The following is a 21004-nucleotide window of genomic DNA, read 5'->3' on the forward strand; positions in this document are numbered from 1 at the left end:
TTGCATATAGAATTCCAAGCAACCAAACAGTATGCTCTTTTAACTTTACTTGTTCTCAATTGGTGATTTGAATGGTTTTATTTGTGCATTGTACCTGATCAAAATCTGTAATTTATAGGATGAAAACAAGAGGAAACTGTGGATGGATGCTGTTAGGAAATATCTGCCTGATGGTGCTTTTATTTGCTCAAAGCATTTAACCATCCATTTCATTGGTGAGAAAAAACTATTGAAGGGTGCCAAACCATCATGCGAGTATTCAGTTTCTACAGCACTACCTATAAATCCTATCAAAGATTTGTATATTTTTTTCAAGGTGCACTTATAGAGAAGTACTTAATTGTACGAATTTCAAGAAAACGTGCACCATTTCCAGAACCAGTTTACTAATAATTTCTGTAGTTGGAAAGTATCCGTTGAATAAGGTATCAAAAGCAAATTTGATCACATACAAATCAAGAGAGAACACTTGGTGTTATCAAAATGATAAATATCAAATTATTCATATATGAAATGATAAATAACCCCTTCTAGCTTTACCTATCTACAAAAAAGGTTCTTTTCAACCGGCTGTTCTCTAACGGTAACCCTGAGAAGTTCGCAGTTGGAAACAAACACTCTATGCCATTCATTTCTCTTGAAGATAAAAGATTGTTGTTGTTTTCAGTTCAACTCAAGCATATCAATGTCCTTTTACAAATTTCATATAAGGCTCATAACGGACTTTAAAAAGAAAGTTATTGATAACATAATATGAGAAGAGATATTTATGTAACCATTATTTAATTGAATCATGTTGAAAAAGGGATATGTTACAAATTGTCCAAATGTGTGGAGTTTAGTTATAACATTTCATATTATTTTTCATTTCAATGATCGCAACTGCTGTTTTGTTCAATATTTTACATCATATTTTCCCTTGATACCTTTCATAAAAATACATTATTATTCAATACGGGCTAATATGTGCTAATATCATTCTATAAATAAAAGGTGATAGTGGAAGAAAGGGGTAAAGTTGAAGAACATTTTCTATAAATGCCTGATTCACAGAAAATTAACTTTACCCTCTATTTTCTGAAATTTCATGTTTGTCAATATCTGTGTAAGCTTACTGCTTACACATGGAAATAATAAATACGTTGTCATTATTATAAACAGCCTCTTCTGAGAACATAATAAAAAAAAACTGTATCTTTTAGAATCTTCTTGTGAGACGGTTATAATTAAATGCCAGTAGGAATTTTAAAAAAAATTAATGAAAAAGTTGTTATCGAACAAAGAGTTATATTTAGCTTAGAATCGCACGTTGAAAGGTAAGATTTCGTTAATCCCTGTTCGCACAAGTTTCGAATTCTGAGGGCTGCCGTTCGTAGGGGAACGACAGCTGGTTTACAGAAAAACCAATTTTAACAAATACCATTTTAGTTTTTTGTCCATGTTTATTTACAGGGATCTCAATTTATTCAGTTTTGTTTACAATAAATTATATAACAAAGAAAGCTTGTGCTGTAACCACTTATACTACTACTACTATAATTATTATAGACACATTTATATGTGTTTAATGAAGGACAAAATTAAAGTAATGAAAAACATTTGCATGAGTAAAGAGTGAGATTCTTAAAAATATTTTCATCATCACAGAAGAAATTGATTTTATCAGAGAGTTATTTTCAAGTCTCAACATTTTAGATGTTGGAGATGGAGAATGATACCCATAGTTAGTTAAGTGATATGGTGTAATAAATAGCTTTATTTGTCTGATGGACCTTTGTGGAACGTTGAAAGTTATAGGGGAGAGAATTTCCGGACAATCAATGAAACCAGATATAATTTTGAATAGATAAACTAATGATTTAATGTAACTTCGATTCTGAAATCAGCATGAAATATTTCTAAAATTGAACTGAATGTATAAACCCATCCTGTCTAATTTCGTAATAGTTAGTTTCCTGGCTTTGCCCTGATCATTTTCAGTAAAAATATTTGACTGCAACTGAGACAATCATATTCAGTTGCGTTGATGAAGTAATCTTAGAGAATAAAGTTGATACTGAAATTAGTTTCAATGAATATCTTATGAGGAGTACTTCGTCAACGCCGCTGACTTTCGTAGTTGCACTTGAAACGTTTGGAGTTTACCAAAGAAGACAACAGCAAAACCCAAAAACCAACCAAAACATTGAAGTCAGTCATGAAATCATACTACATGAGCTGTTGAAAATTATTGATGAAGGATGCTGAAATTTTCCCAGATTCAAAGATTGATTTTCATTTTTTTATAACTGGTTTTATTTTTCAGTTTGCAGTTGGATTATCCAGTGGAAAAAACTCCGTTTGAAACATGAACAACTGAAATACTTGAATTCCTATATTTAGTTCTGTGATCAGTTTTTTCAAAGAATATTTGATAAAGCTTCTGCCAAATATCTGATAAGGATTGTGTGATTATTTATATAGTTTTATTAATTTAATTAAATAACATTTATTGATCTAAAGGGTAAAACATGTTTTAGACAAGTAAATTGATGGATATATAGCCGTTACTATGTGGTAGAAGATCATTATGAAAAATTTAGATTTTAGACAAGTTCTATTGTGAAATTGACGTGATAGTCATTTTTATAATAAAAATAGGTATTTTGATATTTTTTATTTCTCAGTGAAACCGCTCCTGAACTTCCACTAAACATTTTTCCTAGTCCATCCTGTAGTATTCTACCCGATTCACACTCTGTCACAAAACATCCATTGGCAAATTCTAGCAGTATTCAACTAGAGAATATTCCTAATCCCATTTTGGTTTCAAATACTTGATGACATCCAGATTGAACCAAGATCATTTGGAGGTGATAATGTTCACATATCCATAACAATTCCAATCAACTTTGTTGATATCATTTTCAGCATTTTTGGGATGATGAGAGCTGCAGGTGGATGCAATACTCATCCCAAGTCAATTCAAGTTGGACAAATATTCCGCCTAATGTCCCTCTATTCTCTGATAAAACCGCCCAGGGAAAGTAATGTTAGTGGAGGAGAAATGATGAAATCCCTTCTTCATATTGGAGATCTGAAAGAAAAACAGCAAAAATTTATATTCTATATTGAAATAGAAAAAACTATCTCCGAAATTAAAGAGGACTTCTCAGGTATTGATGAAGCTTTTGCTTATTTCTGTGAATATGTTGCAAAAAAAATTAAAGGCAACACCAAATGTGGAGAATGTGTGGATTCGATATTGGAGAAGGGAAATGAAATAATCAATTCCCTCATAAGAAACAAGAGCAGAGGATTTTTAACATTACCATCACAAAAAATTAATAGCTTTCTTCATGATGTTGAAGCCACAATAATATCAGGTGTTTTTGAGAGGGAACTTAAAAGAAATTGCTTTCCAGTAATTTTAATCAAATTGTCAAATTTTTCTCCCAAAAATATTGTAGGTTGTGAACACCACAAGGAAGAATTGTTAAGAGAGGCACTGAGGGCATATTTGATCTCTAGATTGAATATCTGCTGTGCTAAAGAGCATAATGAAAGAGCCCTCGAAAATAAAAATTAAAAAAAATACAATTTTCTGTGAGTCAAATTTCGAAAAATCTGAAAATATCTGTTGAGATGTGAAACTCTCATCAGATGTATGTTTTTTTAAAATTTGATTGAATATTTTCAAAAAACTACCATCATAATTGATGATCACATTGTTTGAAAAAAAGAACTCTTTTACACAATGTAAAAGGTTGTAGTGAGCAATTAAAGTATATCAGAAGACATTTTGTATTTGTATTCTAAAAGACGCTAATCTACTTTCATGCAGTCTGCAGAAATTCAACCTAGTGTTCTCTGAACATTACGGTATTTTACTTTTCGTGGGAACCTGAATATAAAAGAAATCCCATCACAAGGAAACTGGAAGTTAATTTACCACTGGTAAGGATATTAAATACAATTTCACCTCAGACTGATAAAAAACTAACTTAACTTTTGAACGGTTTGACGTAGAAACATGAAAAAAACGTTTGGGGGCTATTACCGATACTATTTTTTGAAAAATATGAAATTTTAATTGGCATGGGGGTCAAGTGTCAAATTGATCTATCAGTGATGACCTGCACATGCAATCATTGCAAAAAATATGACTCAATGAAATCAAATTAAAATAATAATAATGGAAGATATTTGAATTAAACTTTGTTCAATTTATGCTGGAACTGTAAATTTCAATAATTATAAATACAGAAATCTTATAAACTTTAATATACTTTTACAGACAATAAATAGTTCACATTCTTTCTGAACCAAAGAAGTTATTCAATACATCTGATGATCAACGGAAGGTAATTGACCATCTTACATCTATTGTAAATTAATAAATTTTGCCTTGTAATTTCTCTCAAGTTATTTGCAGAACCCAAAGGCTTGCATGACGAGTTCAAGGTGGGACTGTAGTGCTATTTCTCTTGAGTGATTTTCTGTACTTAACGAGATGTGTATGTATAAGAAAATCAATGTCCTGATTCATGAGTAGAACTGCTAGGTGTGATACACATACATCCATAGTCACTATGAGTAGATGTATTTTGGTTGAATATCTATTAGAAAACAGCTGTGTTTCTACTCATTACATTGTTCTTCGTATATAAACTGCTTATTCCAAATTTTATGCATCAATGAGGAAACTTTTTAATTATTAATTAAAAAAAAAGGTTAAAAGTTGGTGCTTATCAAAATGATCTCTTAACAGGTAATCGAAAAGTTCGACAAAGAATTCACTGGGAATATTTCTTTGTAATCTAGTGAATTATTCAGTTTTTCCATTCCAATACCATACTAAAAACATGTATTCAAGTATATAATCTTTATACTTACCACCTGTTTTGCGGAATTCGTTCCGATAAACAACCAATGTCAACTACATAATATCTGCCAACATTTCTTGAGTTGAAATATCAAGAAATTACACGAAATTTCTTCAAAACTTTGCTTGGGTTGAAACTTCAACTAATAATTCACCAGAACTTGGACACTTATCTTTCAATTTAATACTGACAATTCGTCAATAACACTTAAAACACAAAAAATTCATTAACTCACTTTTTAAGTTATCCTAAAAGCACAGTAGGTATGAAAAATGAATGTGGAATTAAATATAAATACAAATACACCCTGTGTGGTCTTATGATTACAGTTTACTGTAATGACTGCTTGCGCCATCTGAAACGGCGTAAACGGCGTTGATCTCTGCTAATCAAGTTAGCCATAAATCCCTCATTTTACCCCAAACTTTTGCAGGTATGAGTAGATGCACCAGGGTTTTTAGACATCTTAGTGATAACTGATGTAAATGAAAATTTTATAGACCACTAAAACGTAGGACTCCGGTCAGCAGCGTGGTTTATGGTCATGTATTACCCAGTAAAATTTGAAGATGGGATTTACTACATTTGTAGTAAATCTCGAATAAATATAAAACCACCACTTCTATAAGTGTGAGGTATACTGGAGGGGCTTGGTATTCATCTACAATTATAGCTTCTAACAGTAAGTATATATGCCTACCATGTATACTAAAAATTAAAAATTCATTCATCATAACAAATGCTATAAAATGAAGGTAAAAAGAAGGTACTTAATATACTGAATTTCTTAAGTGAAGAAATGGAAAAGTGCATTCCAGAAAGGTTTGTCCTGGAGGAGGATTATATATCAATTAATAATATGTAATGGTGTTGATCTTCTAACAAAGATTTAGTCAATGTATGTGTGACATCTTTCACTTGATCTGAATGCTGCTGATTAATGTATTTACAAATAAATATAGAATTCTAGTGAATGATTGATTCCATATTATTTTTTAGAATGCATTCAAAAGTACTATGCTGAATAAATATGTTGAAACAGTCTTTATTTTTGAAATTAATTTTTAAGTATGAATATAAAATTGTCAATTAGAACTATTGAGTTATTATAAAAAATGTATTTTTTTGGACCAAATTCCAAAATTTCAGAATTGAATTCAATAAGATGACTATATGTAGTAGAAGCCTAGAAGTACACACCTAATCTAACCTAACCATTTTCAGATGATAAATCTGCCCTAGTAACATTGAAAACAGAACTGGAGAAAGAAGAACACATCATAATCCATTCTGATGTAGAAACTGAAACAAGAAACCAAGATACAAAGAATGATTTGGAAACTGAAGAATTGTTACAACCATATGCAGCCATAGTTGAAACTACTTAAAAATATTAAAATTTATGGAGACCAATGTCGAAAATAAACTGATAGAACTAATACCTCATCCGATGAGAAATAACAGAGGAATAATCAATGGGTTAGGATCGATTTTTAAAGCAATTAGTGGCAATTTAGATGCAAGCGATGGCGAACGCTATGAAAAACTTATTCAAAAACTAAAGCAAAATCAAGAAAAATTGTCATCGAACATAATAAGGCAAAATTCTCTCGCTGTCTCTCTGATTGATAAATTTAACAACACTATTCAGCAAATAAATCATAACGAGAAATTGATTGAAATAAAAATCAATCAAATTTCTGAAATAGTCAAAAATAAAGTTTATCGAGAAAATTCAGATTTCATTAAAGACATAATAAATCAACTAATTAATATGTTCGAAATTATCAACTCTATTCTACAAGACATTGAAAACTCAATATCTTTTGCAAAAATCGGAATGATGCATCCAAGTATCATGAAAACCAAAGACCTTTTACGGGAAATAACTGATGTTCAAAACAGACTGAAGAAAAATCAAATACCAGTTGAAATCAGACTTGAGAATATTATGGTGATTGAAAAATTGATAAAGGTAGATTGTTATTTATTAAATAACAAAATAACATACATCCTTCGCATACCTATAACACACCCTATAGAACTGAACCTCCACCATCTTTACTCAATCCATATACCAAATGAGAGTCATTTTAAGGCAATAATTCCAGAAAATAAGTACCTTTTGAAAAACGAATTGTACTACTCATTTATGGGCGACCCTTGTATGAAAGTACTTCCACTTTTCTACATCTGTGACCCGGTCGAATTATTGGAAATTGGAGCCAAAAATCCCTGCGAAATCCAACTGATGAACATTGAGGACCATGCCATATGCCAAAAGATGCGATTGGAAATCAATCAACCAATATTCAAACGATTGGAAGAGTCAAACCAATGGATTGGACTCTTACCTACCGAAGAAACAGTTAGACTAAAATGTCACCAACAAGAAGAAGCCATCAAAGTCAAAGGTTCATACCTAGTCGACATCCCAAATACTTGCCAGATATCGACAAATCAAGAAGTTATCATCAATTATCAGCAGATCGATACCCAAAGCCAACCCATCCTGTTTCCCGACTCAGATATACAAGAAATTTCAAGAGAGAAGTTTAACTTGAGCCTTCACCTGAACAATGTAAACTTGGATGAGCTGCATGAAATCAGAACAGGGTTCATAGAAAACCGCCCTGCACTTCAAGAAAACTCTATAAGCTATACACCCAGTGCTTGGACAATTATAGTTTATGGGATTCTAGCAGTTCTACTAGCGTATGCCATATACAAGAAGATAAGAGACATCAATCCGCCTTCCAGAAGAAGCCCCCAGGAATCCATAGAGTTGCAGAATATTCAACTTCCTCAGTAATCTTCCGAAGTTGAATCTGTGAGGGGAGGAATTATATCGTACCACCTTAAGGGAGAAGAGCTTATCCAGCATCGCTGACGCCATTTTATGCTGATGTTGCTGAATCGACCTGAAGACTGAACTCTATTTATAAATTAGTCAGTTGCTAGATTTCATACAGTAAACATCTCTGTAATTTCGAATTTTCACAGTTTGTAATTAAAATATATTTTTTAAAAAGTGACTTTGCGTGTACGTTGATATATTTCGTGAATATTCTATTTCTTTAAAACCTATAATGTTCATTCTAGTATTAGTCAGCAAAATAGTTTTCCTCCATAGTCATTCCAACATTGTTAGTCAAACATTGTTAGTCAAATGATGATTAGTTCAGCATTAAAAACTGTTCATTTTTATTGTTTTTTTTTGTCCGATAATTCTACATAAAATTATCCTGATTTCAAAAATATGGAATATGCAACAGTAACTTTTATGTAAACTTTTTTCCAACTAATTATTTGTAGGTGATAAAATGTTATAGTTTTACATCCTCAATTAAACAACAGGAGGACTGGCAAATTGCTGAAAAGGCAGAGCCATAAGAAGAAGAAGAATTAAACAACAGGGCCACTAAGGTTTAAAACCTTAGATATCCTTTTTTCAAACTTGTATATATAAATTAATAGGTAGTTATGTTATAAAGTCTAGTAAATCCAAGCTTTTTCATTTCTACATATTTTCATCCAAACTGACAGTCTAGATTTCTTATTCCTTGATTCATCATATGAATTTATTTGAATTCTTGCTAAGAATAGATTAACACTTTAATCAAAACTTCGCAGCTGCAAAAGATTAGTATAGTACCTATAAAATTCATTTACAATGATTAAACAATGGGTTTGATATTTTGCAAATTCTAATAACTATTTACTACCAAAAGTTTAGTCAGATTATAATATTACTTTAGATTCTACCCTTCAGTTCAATTTCTTATGAGCTCCGTTTTCTTTGTTTTTCTGTTTTCATGTAATAGTAATATATATCTTCATTATTTACTTGAAAAACATGGTTTATTTTGTTTATTCTACTCATTGACAGTATAAGTCCGACGTCCGACTTTGACTCATGCGTCAAAAAGACATACCTAGCTTCGTTAGGTGGCAATGTGGCAAATATACCGGTAACGTTGAATTTATTGTTCTTAGTGGGTGGCGTGAATTCATATTTGACTCATTTTATTACGGACTATGAGCTACCGAGAACCATTTGGAAATTTAACAGGTTAAATTCCTTCCAGAATAATTTTATCCTGTTATCAAGGGTTCTTCACTGTGAATCGAATATATTATTCGTGTTAATGTTTAATTTGTGAATTCAGTCGATCTTGTTATTGTCATTTGTTGGCTGGCATTATTCTTAAATAAATAATTAACAAAATTTTAATTGATCGTTCATTTTCTTAGGAAACAGTGAAAAACATTTTAGCACACATTGCAAGGTTGTGCAATACATTTTTAACGTTATAATGAAATCAAACTTGTGCCATCCAAAAAATGTATCCTTGGTTATGACACAGTATTTCTGTATACATTAGTTTCACTCAGCGTCGGTTCCTTTGATGTCGGTGTCCAGGAGTTTCATTTTTTATAATGATGACGTATTTGACACTAATGACATTTCTCCCTACTACAATCTCAACCAAAGCGTGTATACACTGCTCAACATAACAACTATTCATATAAACTGCTCAAAAAAAACAGTCTATGAAAACCCTGTTGGGCACCTGAGAAAATTGTACAAATGATAATTTTGCATTTGTGTAATATTCAAGTAACCCAGATCATTTGGGCAATGATGAACTAAGTTTCAAGTAGATTTTAAAAATTCATGGAATCGGCAGATGTTCATATTTGAATGTGACAAAATATATTTTCATTTCAACAAGAAAAAAGACAAGATAAAGAACGTATTTTGTTATTCATGAACCATGGTACGAATCCATGCGAAATTTCTTTGTAGTGATTTTTGGGGCCAAATATAGCATATTCATTTATTGATTGGAGAATTCAAGATGGCGGACGAGTTTGCCGATTCGATTATATTAAAGACCAATTATTAAAAATATTCCTAATCGAATTCATCACTCAAGATTAAGGAATCTGTAGAGCCTATTCTTTCTGAATTATGTAGTTACTATTCAGGACTTGAAGAAGTAAAAAAGTAATTAAGTATGTAGTGTTCAATCATACAAAAATAATTTTTTTGTATGTATGTACTAACTATAAATGTATGTGAGAGTTTTCGGAGTCGGAAGTTATGAATTTTTTACACTGTAAGATAATAGGTTGTTTTGCTGGTTCCAGCTTTTATCCAAGTAAAAATTGATAACAAAATCACTGACAAGTCCAAATGCATTTTGACTATACCATTATATATGTTTTCCGACAGAAAACAACTACTTCTTTAGCTAATAACTCGACATATATTGACAAATGTTGATATTTGAATCTATACAAGTCTAGATGTCTAATCAACCCCGAAAAGTTGGTGCGTAGATTAAAAACAGTTATTCTAAATGAAACATGTCCTATTAGTCAGCAACTTCTTATATAATGTAAATTTGACTATCAAAAATACCTTACGACTGTTAACCTTTCGGAATCCAAGTCGCCTCAGACATAATTGCAAAGATTCTCACTTTGAAGAAACAACTTTGCAAGAGCTCTCTAGGACAAATAGTGGGACTTCGCCTGATTCGAACAAGGAACCAACTGCGAACTGTTTTGAAGTGTTCCTCATCAGTGCAGACCATGCTATCACGGTTGTATACACACAGGGACTCGGCACAGTATAGTTATATAAGTATACTGTGGACTCGGTATTCCTCGTAGACAGCTCTTGCAGAGATGTTCCTTCAAAGAAAGGATTTTTGCACGTATGTCCGAGATATAATTCAACATCTGTTGGGATAGTTGCCAGAGAAGTAGTTGTTTTGTCAGACACATGCCATACAATGTATACAAAGGTATAGACATTTCCAAAATGAATGTTTGCAACTGTCCTGCAGTCCCTAAATAATTTCAAATACGTTTTTCCTCCTGACCTGACTGATAAGTACAGTAGAAAAAAATAACACTATATAGCCCATAGTAAATCTGGAAAAGCTTTAGTGGGGTTGCAGTCAGAATTTTTGGTACTAGGTCAAAGAAGACTCCTTATTTTCGTCAAGCTTTCGATAGTTTATTTCTACCTTCCTTAAATAAGACATCACTTTAGGCTTTGAATACACTTTATTCAGAAAACTAACAAATTTTTCTATTGCTAAAGTATAATAAGTCGTGGGTACATATAAACACTAGGTATTTAAGAAGTATTGGAGAAAATTTACAAATGTCGAAGGTTTTGTATTTTTTGGTTTTCTTTAATTTTTTTCGATGTAGTTTTGAAACTACGATTTATAAACTTAATCGTATAATAAATTCTCACCCGCACATATAATGAAATTAAATAATCAACTGGAAAATGCAAACATGGATGAGAAAAAGGCACTTCCTGGAGTTTATGTTTTATGCTCCTTCCAACACCAAGTTCTATCGATAAGTTTGGAAATGTTCACTGAAAATAGTTTCCAAAATGTTCAAATAATCTATAAACTTTTTATTTGGAGTTTGTAGATTTCCAAAAGTATTGTTTTTTGCATTTGGATATGCTCTGAATTGCGTGTACAAAGTTTCTGCACTTAATAATTCATTTTCTCTAGCATAGTTAATGCAAATGTCACATTTGTGTTTTTCGAGACATTTTTTCATAAAATAGCCACTTATGTAACTGAAAGAGTTCTGCTCAGGCAACTGTAGATTGGTGTAATCATTGCTATCTAGGAAAAGATATTGATTTATTGTATTCGGTATTCGAAATAAACAAAAATCACAGTATTTTATAGGTTATGATTGCATTTTGCACTGTTGCCAATGTGACAATTATCGTTATCCGACATAATATTGTAGATTTGCCAAAATGATCATTTTCGAATAAAATACGTGGAATATTTCTAAGAACCAACGTCTCATCCAGTAATATTCCAGCAATCAGAATTTTATGGAATAAGAGACCACCTTTAACATTTTTTCACGAGTTGTAAAATAATGTACCACAGTAGGTTGGGTGAAACCCATAAAATTCGACAACTATGGAAGGTTTGCATGCCTGTCTTAAACTCGTCGTTTGCGCAGACCTAAGACATCGACGCGTGGGTCTGCGCGTAAGAAAATTCAAACCACAAATCAGCCTTTATGAAATTACTGTATACAAAATACTGTGGTTATGATATGAAAATGACATGAGGACAAGTTCAACCTATAATGGAAACGATTTTAAATCCAACAGAAAATTTCGGGTGCAATTGCTCAACCAATAGAACGGCGCTAATGGTTCGAATGGACCAATAGATGAATCCAGCACAGATTGATCAGTGAATTTAGAAACACACCCAATGTCACAGGAATTAGAGAAGGCTGTGATAATGTCAATGATTTTACCCTCATTCGTTCCACATCGACCACTGCTTCCAGATGCATTTCCCTTACAGTGTTGTTCCAAGTGAATTTGTAAAGGTGCATTAGTTTTCGTGGTGCACACTATGTCAAACCAAATTTTTCGGGCGAAAAAATTTCAATTTTGTCACTAGAAATAGATAGATTTTTGTCGTTTCTAACTCGATTTTTCTGGCAAAAAACCCAGAATTACATTCTTTCTATCGAATTTAGTATTTTTTCGATTATGAATAAAAAAATTTCAATTTTGTCGCTAGAAATAGATTTTTGTCGTTTCTACCTCGATATTCTGGAATTTTTACCGAAAAAACGAAATAGAAACGACAAAAATCTATTTCTAGTGGCAAAATTGAAATTTTTGATTCGTGACCGAAAAAATACTAAATTCGATGGCTAGGATGAAATTCTGGGTTTTTTTGGCGAAAAAAAACGAGTTAGAAACGACAAAAATCTATTTCCAGTGACAATATAGAAATTTTTGATACATAACCGAAAAAATACTAAATTCGATGGCTAGGATGTAATTCTGGGTTTATTGCCGATAAAATCGAGTTAGAAACGACAAAAGTCTATTTCTAAAGACAAAATTGAAATTTTTGATTGATAACCGAAAAAATACTGAATTCGATTGTAATTCTGAGTTTTTTGACGAAAAAACGAGATAGAAAAAAAAATCTATTTCTAGTGACAGAATTTAAATTTTTGATTCAAAACCGAATCAATACAAAATTAGATTGCTAGAATGTAATTCTGGGTTTCCTACCGAAAAAATCGAGTTAGAAACGACAAAACTCTATTTCTATTGACAAAATTGAAATTTTTGATTGATGAACGAAAAAATACTAAATTCGATTGTAATTCTGGGTTTTTTAACGAAAAAACGAGATAGAAACGATAAAAATCTAATTCTAGTGATGAAATTGAAATTTTTGATTCATAACCGAAATAATACTAAATTCGATTGCTAGAATGTAATTCTGGGTTCTTTTGCCTAAAATATCCATTTAGAAATGACAACAATCTATTTCTAGTGACGAAATTGAAATTTTTGATTCATAACCGAAACAATTCTGAATTTGATTTCTAGAATGTAATTCTAGGTTTTAACGAAAAAAACGAGATAGAAACAAAAAGAAATCTATTTCTTTTGTGAAAATTTAAATTTTTGATTCAAAACCGAAATAATAATAAATTCGATTGCTAGAATGTAATTCTGGGTTTATTGCCGATGAAATCGAGTTAAAAACGACAAAAGTCTATTTCTAAAGACAAAATTGAAATTTTTGATTGATAACCGAAAAAATACTGAATTCGATTGTAATTCTGGGTTTTTTGACCAAAAAACGAGATAGAAACGACAATAATCCATTTCTAGTGACAAAATTGAAATTTTCGATTGATAACCAAAAAAATACTAATTTCGATTGTAATTCTGGGTCTTTTGACCAAAAAACGAGATAGGAACGACAAAAATCCATTTCTAGTGACAAAATTGAAATTTTTGATCGATAATCGAAAAATACTGATTTCGATTGTAATTCTGGGTTTTTTGACGAAAAAACGAGATAGAAACGACAACAATCTATTTCTAAAGACAAAATTGAAATTTTCGATTGATAACCAAAAAAATACTAAATTCGATTGTAATTCTGGGTTTTTTGATGAAAAAACGAGATAGAAACGACAAAAATCTATTTCTAGTGGCAAAATTGAAATTTCTAATTCATAACCAAAAATATACTAAATTCGATTGCTAGAATGTAATTCTGGGTTTATTGCCGATAAAATCGAGTTAAAAACGACAAAAGTCTATTTCTAAAGACAAAATTGAAATTTTTGATTAATAATCGAAAGAATACTGATTTCGATTGTAATTCTGGGTTTTTTGACGAAAAAACGAGATAGAAACGACAAAAATCTATTATAGTGGCAAAATTGAAATTTCTAATTCATAACCGAAAATATACTGAATTCGATTGCTAGAATGTAATTCTGGGTTTTTCAACGAAAAAATCGAGTTAGAAACGACAAAACTCTGTTTCTAGTGACAAAATTGAAATTTTTGATTGATAAACGAAAAAAATACTAAATTCGATTTTAATTCTGGGATTTTTTGACCAAAAAACGAGATGAAAACGACAAAAATCTATTTCTAGTGACAAAATTTAAATTTTTGATTCAAAACCGAAATAATACTAAATTAGATTGCTAGAATGTAATTCTGGGTTTCATGACGAAAAAAACGAGATAGAAACGACAAAACTTCATTCCTATTGACAAAATTTAAATTTTTGATTGATAACCGAAAAAATACTAAATTCGATTGTAATTCTGGGTTTTTTAACGAAAAAACGAGATAGAAATGATAAAAATCTATTTCTAGTGACAAAATTGAAATTTTTGATTCATAACCGAAATGATACTAAATTCGATTGCTAGAATGTAATTCTGGGTTTTTTTGCCTAAAAAATCCATTTAGAAATGACAACAATCTATTTCTAGTGACGAAATTGAAATTTTTGATTCATAACCGAAACAATTCTGAATTTGATTTCTAGAATGTAATTCTAGGTTTTTTGACGAAAAAACGAGATAGAAACAAAAAAAAATCTATTTCTAGTGTGAAAATTTAAATTTTTGATTCAAAACCGAAATAATACTAAATTCGATTGCTAGAATGTAATTCTGGGTTTATTGCCGTTAAAAACGACAAAAGTCTATTTCTAAAGACAAAATTGAAATTTTTGATTGATAACTGAAAAAATACTGAATTCGATTGTAATTCTGAGTTTTTTGACGATAAAACGAGATAGAAACGACAAAAATCTATTTCTAAAGACAAATTTGAAATTTTCGATTGATAACCAGAAAAATACTAAAATCGATTGAAATTCTGGTTTTTTGACGACAAAACGAGATAGAAACGACAAAAATCTATTTCTAGTGGCAAAATTGAAATTTCTAATTCATAACCGAAAATATACTAAATTCGATTGCTAGAGTGTAATTCTGGGTTTTTTACCGAAAAAATCGAGTTAGAAACGACAAAACTCTGTTTCTAGTGACAAAATTGAAATTTTTGATTGATAAACGAAAAAATACTAAATTCGATTTTGATTCTGGTATTTTTGACCAAAAAACGAGATGAAAACGACAAAAATCTATTTCTAGTGACAAAATTTAAATTTTTGATTCAAAACCGAAATAATACTAAATTAGATTGCTAGAATGTAATTCTGGGTTTCATGACGAAAAAAACGAGATAGAAACGACAAAACTTCATTCCTATTGACAAAATTTAAATTTTTGATTGATAACCGAAAAAATACTAAATTCGATTGTAATTCTGGGTTTTTTAACGAAAAAACGAGATAGAAATGATAAAAATCTATTTCTAGTGACAAAATTGAAATTTTTGATTCATAACCGAAATGATACTAAATTCGATTGCTAGAATGTAATTCTGGGTTTTTTTGCCTAAAAAATCCATTTAGAAATGACAACAATCTATTTCTAGTGACGAAATTGAAATTTTTGATTCATAACCGAAACAATTCTGAATTTGATTTCTAGAATGTAATTCTAGGTTTTTTGACGAAAAAACGAGATAGAAACAAAAAAAAAATCTATTTCTAGTGTGAAAATTTAAATTTTTGATTCAAAACCGAAATAATACTAAATTCGATTGCTAGAATGTAATTCTGGGTTTATTGCCGTTAAAAACGACAAAAGTCTATTTCTAAAGACAAAATTGAAATTTTTGATTGATAACTGAAAAAATACTGAATTCGATTGTAATTCTGAGTTTTTTGACGATAAAACGAGATAGAAACGACAAAAATCTATTTCTAAAGACAAATTTGAAATTTTCGATTGATAACCAGAAAAATACTAAAATCGATTGAAATTCTGGGTTTTTTGACGACAAACGAGATAGAAACGACAAAAATCTATTTCTAGTGGCAAAATTGAAATTTCTAATTCATAACCGAAAATATACTAAATTCGATTGCTAGAGTGTAATTCTGGGTTTTTTACCGAAAAAATCGAGTTAGAAACGACAAAACTCTATTTCTAGTAACAAAATTGAAATTTTTGATTCATAACCGAAATTATACTAAATTCGATTGCTAGCATGTAATTTTGGTTTATTGTCGAAAAATCGAGGTAGAAACGACAAAAGTCTATTTCTAAAGACAAAATTGAAATTTTTGATTGATAATCGAAAAAATACTAAATTCGATTGTAATTCTGGGTTTTTTGACGAAAAAACGAGATAGAAACGACAAAAATCCATTTCTAGTGACAAAATTGAAATTTTTGATTGATAACCGAAAAATACTAAATTCGATTGTAATTCTGGGTTTTTTGACCAAAAAACGAGATAGAAACGACAAAAATCCGTTTCTAGTGACAAAATTGAAATTTTTGATTCATGACCGAAATTATACTAAATTCGATTGCTAGCATGTAATTTGGGTTTATTGTCGAAAAAATCGAGGTAGAAACGACAAAAGTCTATTTCAGAAGACAAAATTGAAATTTTTGATTGATAATCGAAAAAATACTAAATTCGATGTAATTCTGGGTTTTTTGACGAAAAAAAACGAGATAGAAACGACAAAAATCCATTTCTAGTGACAAAATGAAATTTTGATTGATAACCAAAAAAATACTAAATTCGATTGAAATTCTGGGTTTTTTGACGAAAAAACGAGATAGAAACGACAAAAAACTATTTCTAAAGACAAAATTGAAATTTTCGATTGATAACCAAAAAATACTAAATTCCATTGAAATTCTGGGTTTTTTGACGAAAAAACGAGATAGGAACGACAAAAATCTATTTCTAGTGGCAAAATTTAAATTACTAATTCATAACAAAAATATACAAAATTCGATTGCTAGAGTGTAATTCTGGGTTTTTTAACCGAAAAAATCGAGTTAGAAACGACAAAACTGTGTTTCTAGTGACAAAATTGAAATTTTTGATTGATAAACGATAAAATACTAAATTCGATTTTAATTCTGGATTTCTGACCAAAAAACGAGATGAGAACGACAAAATCTATTTCTACTGACGAAATTGAAATTTTTGATTGATAACCGGAAAAATACTGAATTCGATTGTAATTCTGAGTTTTTTGACGAAAAAAACGAGATAGAAACAAAAAAATCTATTTCTAGTAAAAAATTTAAATTTTTGATTCAAAACCGAAATAATACTAAATTAGATTGCTAGAATGTAATTCTGGGTTTATTGCCGATAAAATCGAGTTAGAAACGACAAAAGTCTATTTCTAAAGACAAAATGAAATTTTTGATTAATATCCGAAAAAATACCAAATTCGATTGTAATTCTGGGTTTTTTGACGAAAAAACGAGATAGAAACAAAAAAAAATCTATTTCTAGTGACAAAATTGAAATTTTTGATTCATACCGAAATTATACTAAATTAGATTGCTAGCATGTAATTCTGAGTTTATTGCCGTTAAAAATCTAGTTAAAAACGACAAAAGTCTATTTCTAAAGACAAAATTGAAATTTTTGATTGATAATCGAAAAAAACTACTAAATTCGATTGTAATTCTGGGTTTTTTGACCAAAAAACGAGATAGAAACGACAAAAATTCATTTCTAGTGACAAAACTGAAATTTTTGATTGATAACCGAAAAAATACTAAATTCGATTGTAATTCTGGGTTTTTTTAACAAGAAAACGACATAGAAACGACAAAAATCCATTTCTAGTGACAAAATTCAAATTTTCGATTGATAAACCAAAAAAATACTAAATTCGATTGAAATTCTGGGTTTTTTGACGAAAAAACGAGATAGAAACGACAAAAAATCTATTTCTTAAGACAAAATTGAAATTTTCGATTCATAACCGAAATTATAGTAAATTCGATTGCTAGAATGTAATTCTGGGATTATTGTCGAAAAAATCGAGTTAGAAACGACAAAAGTCTATTTCTGAAGACAAAATTGAAATTTTTGATTGATAACCGGAAAATACTAAATTCGATTGTAATTCTGGGTTTTTTGACCAAAAAACGAGATAGAAACAAAAAAATCTATTTCTAGTCACAAAATTTAATTTTTGATTCAAAACCGAAAAATAATACTAAATTAGATTGCTAAAATGTAATTCTGGTTTATTGCCGATAAAATCGAGTTAAAAACGACAAAGTCTATTTCTAAAGACAAAATTGAAATTTTTGATTGATAATCGAAAAAAATACCAAATTCGATTGTAATTCTCGGTTTTTTGACCAAAAAACGAGATAGAAACGACGAAAATTCCGTTTCTAGTGACAAAATTGAAATTTTTGATTCATATCCGAAATTATACAAATTCGATTGCTAGCATGTAATTCTGGGTTAGTTGTCGAAAAAATCGAGGTAGAAACGACAAAAGTCTATTTCTGAAGACAAAATTGAAATTTTTGATTGATAACCGAAAAAAATACTAAATTCGATTGAAATTCTAGGTTTTTTGACGAAAAAACGAGATAGAAACGACAAAAATCTATTTCTAAAGACAAAATTGAAATTTTCGATTGATACCAAAAAAATACCTACTAAATTCCATTGAAATTCTAGGTTTTTTGACGAGAAAACGAGATAGAAACGACAAAAATTCTATTTTAAAATACAAAATTGAAATTTTCGATTGATTACCAAAAAAATAATAAATTCCATTGAAATTCTGGGATTTTTGACCAAAAAACGAGATGAAAACGACAAAAATTCTATTTCTAGTGACAAAATTGAAATTTTTGATTCATAACCGAAATTATAGTAAATTCGATGCTAGAATGTAATTCTGGGTTTATTGTCGGAAAAATCGAGGTAGAAACGACAAAAGTCTATTTCTGAAGACAAAATTGAAATTTTTGATTGATAACCGAAAAAAATACTAAACTCGATTGTAATTCTGGGTTTATTGACGAAAAAACGAGATAGAACAAAAAAAAATCTATTTCTAGTGACAAAATTTAAATTTTTGATTCAAAACCGAAATAATACTAAATTAGATTGCTAGTATATGTATTCTGGGTTTATTGCGAATAAAATCGAGTTAAAAAACGACAAAAGTCTATTTCTGAAGACAAAATTGAAATTTTTGATTGATAATCGAAAAAATAGTAAATTCGATTGTAATTCTGGGTTTTTTGACCAAAAAACGAGATAGAAACGACAAAAATCCATTTCTAGTGACAAAATTGAAATTTTTTGATTGATAACCAAAAAAAATACTAATTCGATTGTAATTCTGGGTTTTTTGACCAGAAAACGAGATAGAAACGACAAAAATCCATTTCTAGTGACAAAATTGAAGTTTTCGATTGATAACCAAAAAAAGACCAATTCGATTGAAATTCAGGGTTTTTTGATGAAAAAACGAGATAGAAACGACAAAAATCCATTTCTAGTGACAAAATTGAAATTTTGATTGATAACCGAAAAATACTAAATTCGATTGTAATTCTGGGTTTTTTGACCAGAAAACGAGATAGAAACGACAAAAATCATTTCTAGTGACAAAATGACATTTTTGATTGATAACAAAAAAAATACTAAATTCGATTGAAATTCTGGGTTTTTCGACCAAAAAACGAGATAGAAACGACAAAAAATCCATTTCTAGTGACAAAATTGAATTTTCGATTCATAACCAAAAAAATACTGAATTCGATTGAAATTCTGGGTTTTTTGACAAAAAACGAGATAGAAACGACAAAAATCCATTTCCAGTGACAAAATTGAAATTTTGATTCATAACCGAAATTATACTAAATTCGATTGCTCGAATGTAATTCTGGGTTTTCTGACGAAAAAACGAGATAGAAACGACAAAAATCTATTTCTAACAACAAAATTGAAATTTTCGATTGAAAACCAAAAAAATACTAAATTCGATTGAAATTCAGGGTTTTTTGACGATAAAACGAGATAGAAACGACAAAAATCCATTTCTAGTAAAATGGAAATTTTTGATTGATACCAAAAAAATACTTAATTCGATTGTAATTCTGGGTTTTTTGACAAAAAAACGAGATAGAAACGACAAAAATCCATTTCTAGTGACAAAATTGAAATTTTCGATTGATAACCAAAAAAATTACTAAAATCGATTGAAATTCTGGGTTTTTTGACGATAAAACGAGATAGAAACGACAAAAATTTATTTCTAACAACAAAATTGAAATTTTGATTGATGACCAAAGAAATACTAAATTCGATTGTAATTCTGGGTTTTTTTTATCAAAAAAGAGATAGAAACGACAAAAAATCCATTTCTAGTGACAAAATTGAAATTTTTGATTGATAATCGAAAAAATACTAAATTCGAATTGTAATTCTAGGTTTTTTGAAGAAAAAAACGAGATAGAAACAACACCAAAATCTATTTCATACAACAAAATTGAAATTTTCGATTGATAACCCAAAAAATACTGAATTCGATTGAAATCTGGGTTTTTTTGACGATAAAACGAGATAGAAACGACAAAATCCATTTCTATAACAAAATGGAAATTTTGATTGATAAAACAAAAAAATACTTAATTCGATTGTAATTCTGGGTTTTTTGACAAAAAACGAGATAGAAACGACAAAAATCCATTTCTAGTGCAAAATTGAAATTTTCGATTCATAACCAAAAAAATACTAAATTCGATTGAAATTCTGGGTTTTTTGACAAAAAACGAGATAGAAACGACAAAAATCCATTTCCAGTGACAAAATTGAAATTTTTGATTCATAACCGAAATTATACTAAATTCGA

General features: G+C 29.8%; 2 protein-coding genes and 1 long non-coding RNA gene across 3 annotated transcripts in view; 2 read left to right on the forward strand and 1 right to left on the reverse strand.

Annotated features, from left to right (window-relative positions):
- Positions 1-2409: 2409 nt before the first annotated feature.
- LOC141480140 (uncharacterized) lies at positions 2410-5017 on the reverse strand. Its single transcript, XR_012464189.1, has 2 exons — positions 4876-5017; positions 2410-3076 (listed from the first exon to the last, which is right to left on the reverse strand). It is a non-coding gene; the product is annotated as an uncharacterized lncRNA (long non-coding RNA).
- LOC141480137 (uncharacterized) overlaps positions 3843-21004 on the forward strand; it is a 288325-nt gene continuing 271163 nt past the window's right edge. Inside the window, exon 1 of the mRNA XM_074169975.1 lies at positions 3843-3936. The gene's annotated coding sequence lies outside the window, so the exon portion shown is untranslated. The remainder of the gene's footprint in view (positions 3937-21004) is intronic.
- Positions 5407-7900, forward strand: LOC141480136 (uncharacterized). Its single transcript, XM_074169974.1, has 2 exons — positions 5407-5547; positions 6090-7900. Exon 2 carries the CDS (start codon positions 6268-6270, stop codon positions 7675-7677), a length of 1410 nt encoding a protein of 469 aa, XP_074026075.1. The 5' UTR covers positions 5407-5547; positions 6090-6267; the 3' UTR covers positions 7678-7900.

The sequence above is a fragment of the Leptinotarsa decemlineata genome, unplaced genomic scaffold (genome assembly GCF_025532065.1).
Source record: "Leptinotarsa decemlineata unplaced genomic scaffold, Ldec_3_MD MMD2_P_RNA_scaffold_6, whole genome shotgun sequence".
In the NCBI taxonomy this organism is placed as follows: Eukaryota; Metazoa; Arthropoda; class Insecta; order Coleoptera; family Chrysomelidae; genus Leptinotarsa; species Leptinotarsa decemlineata.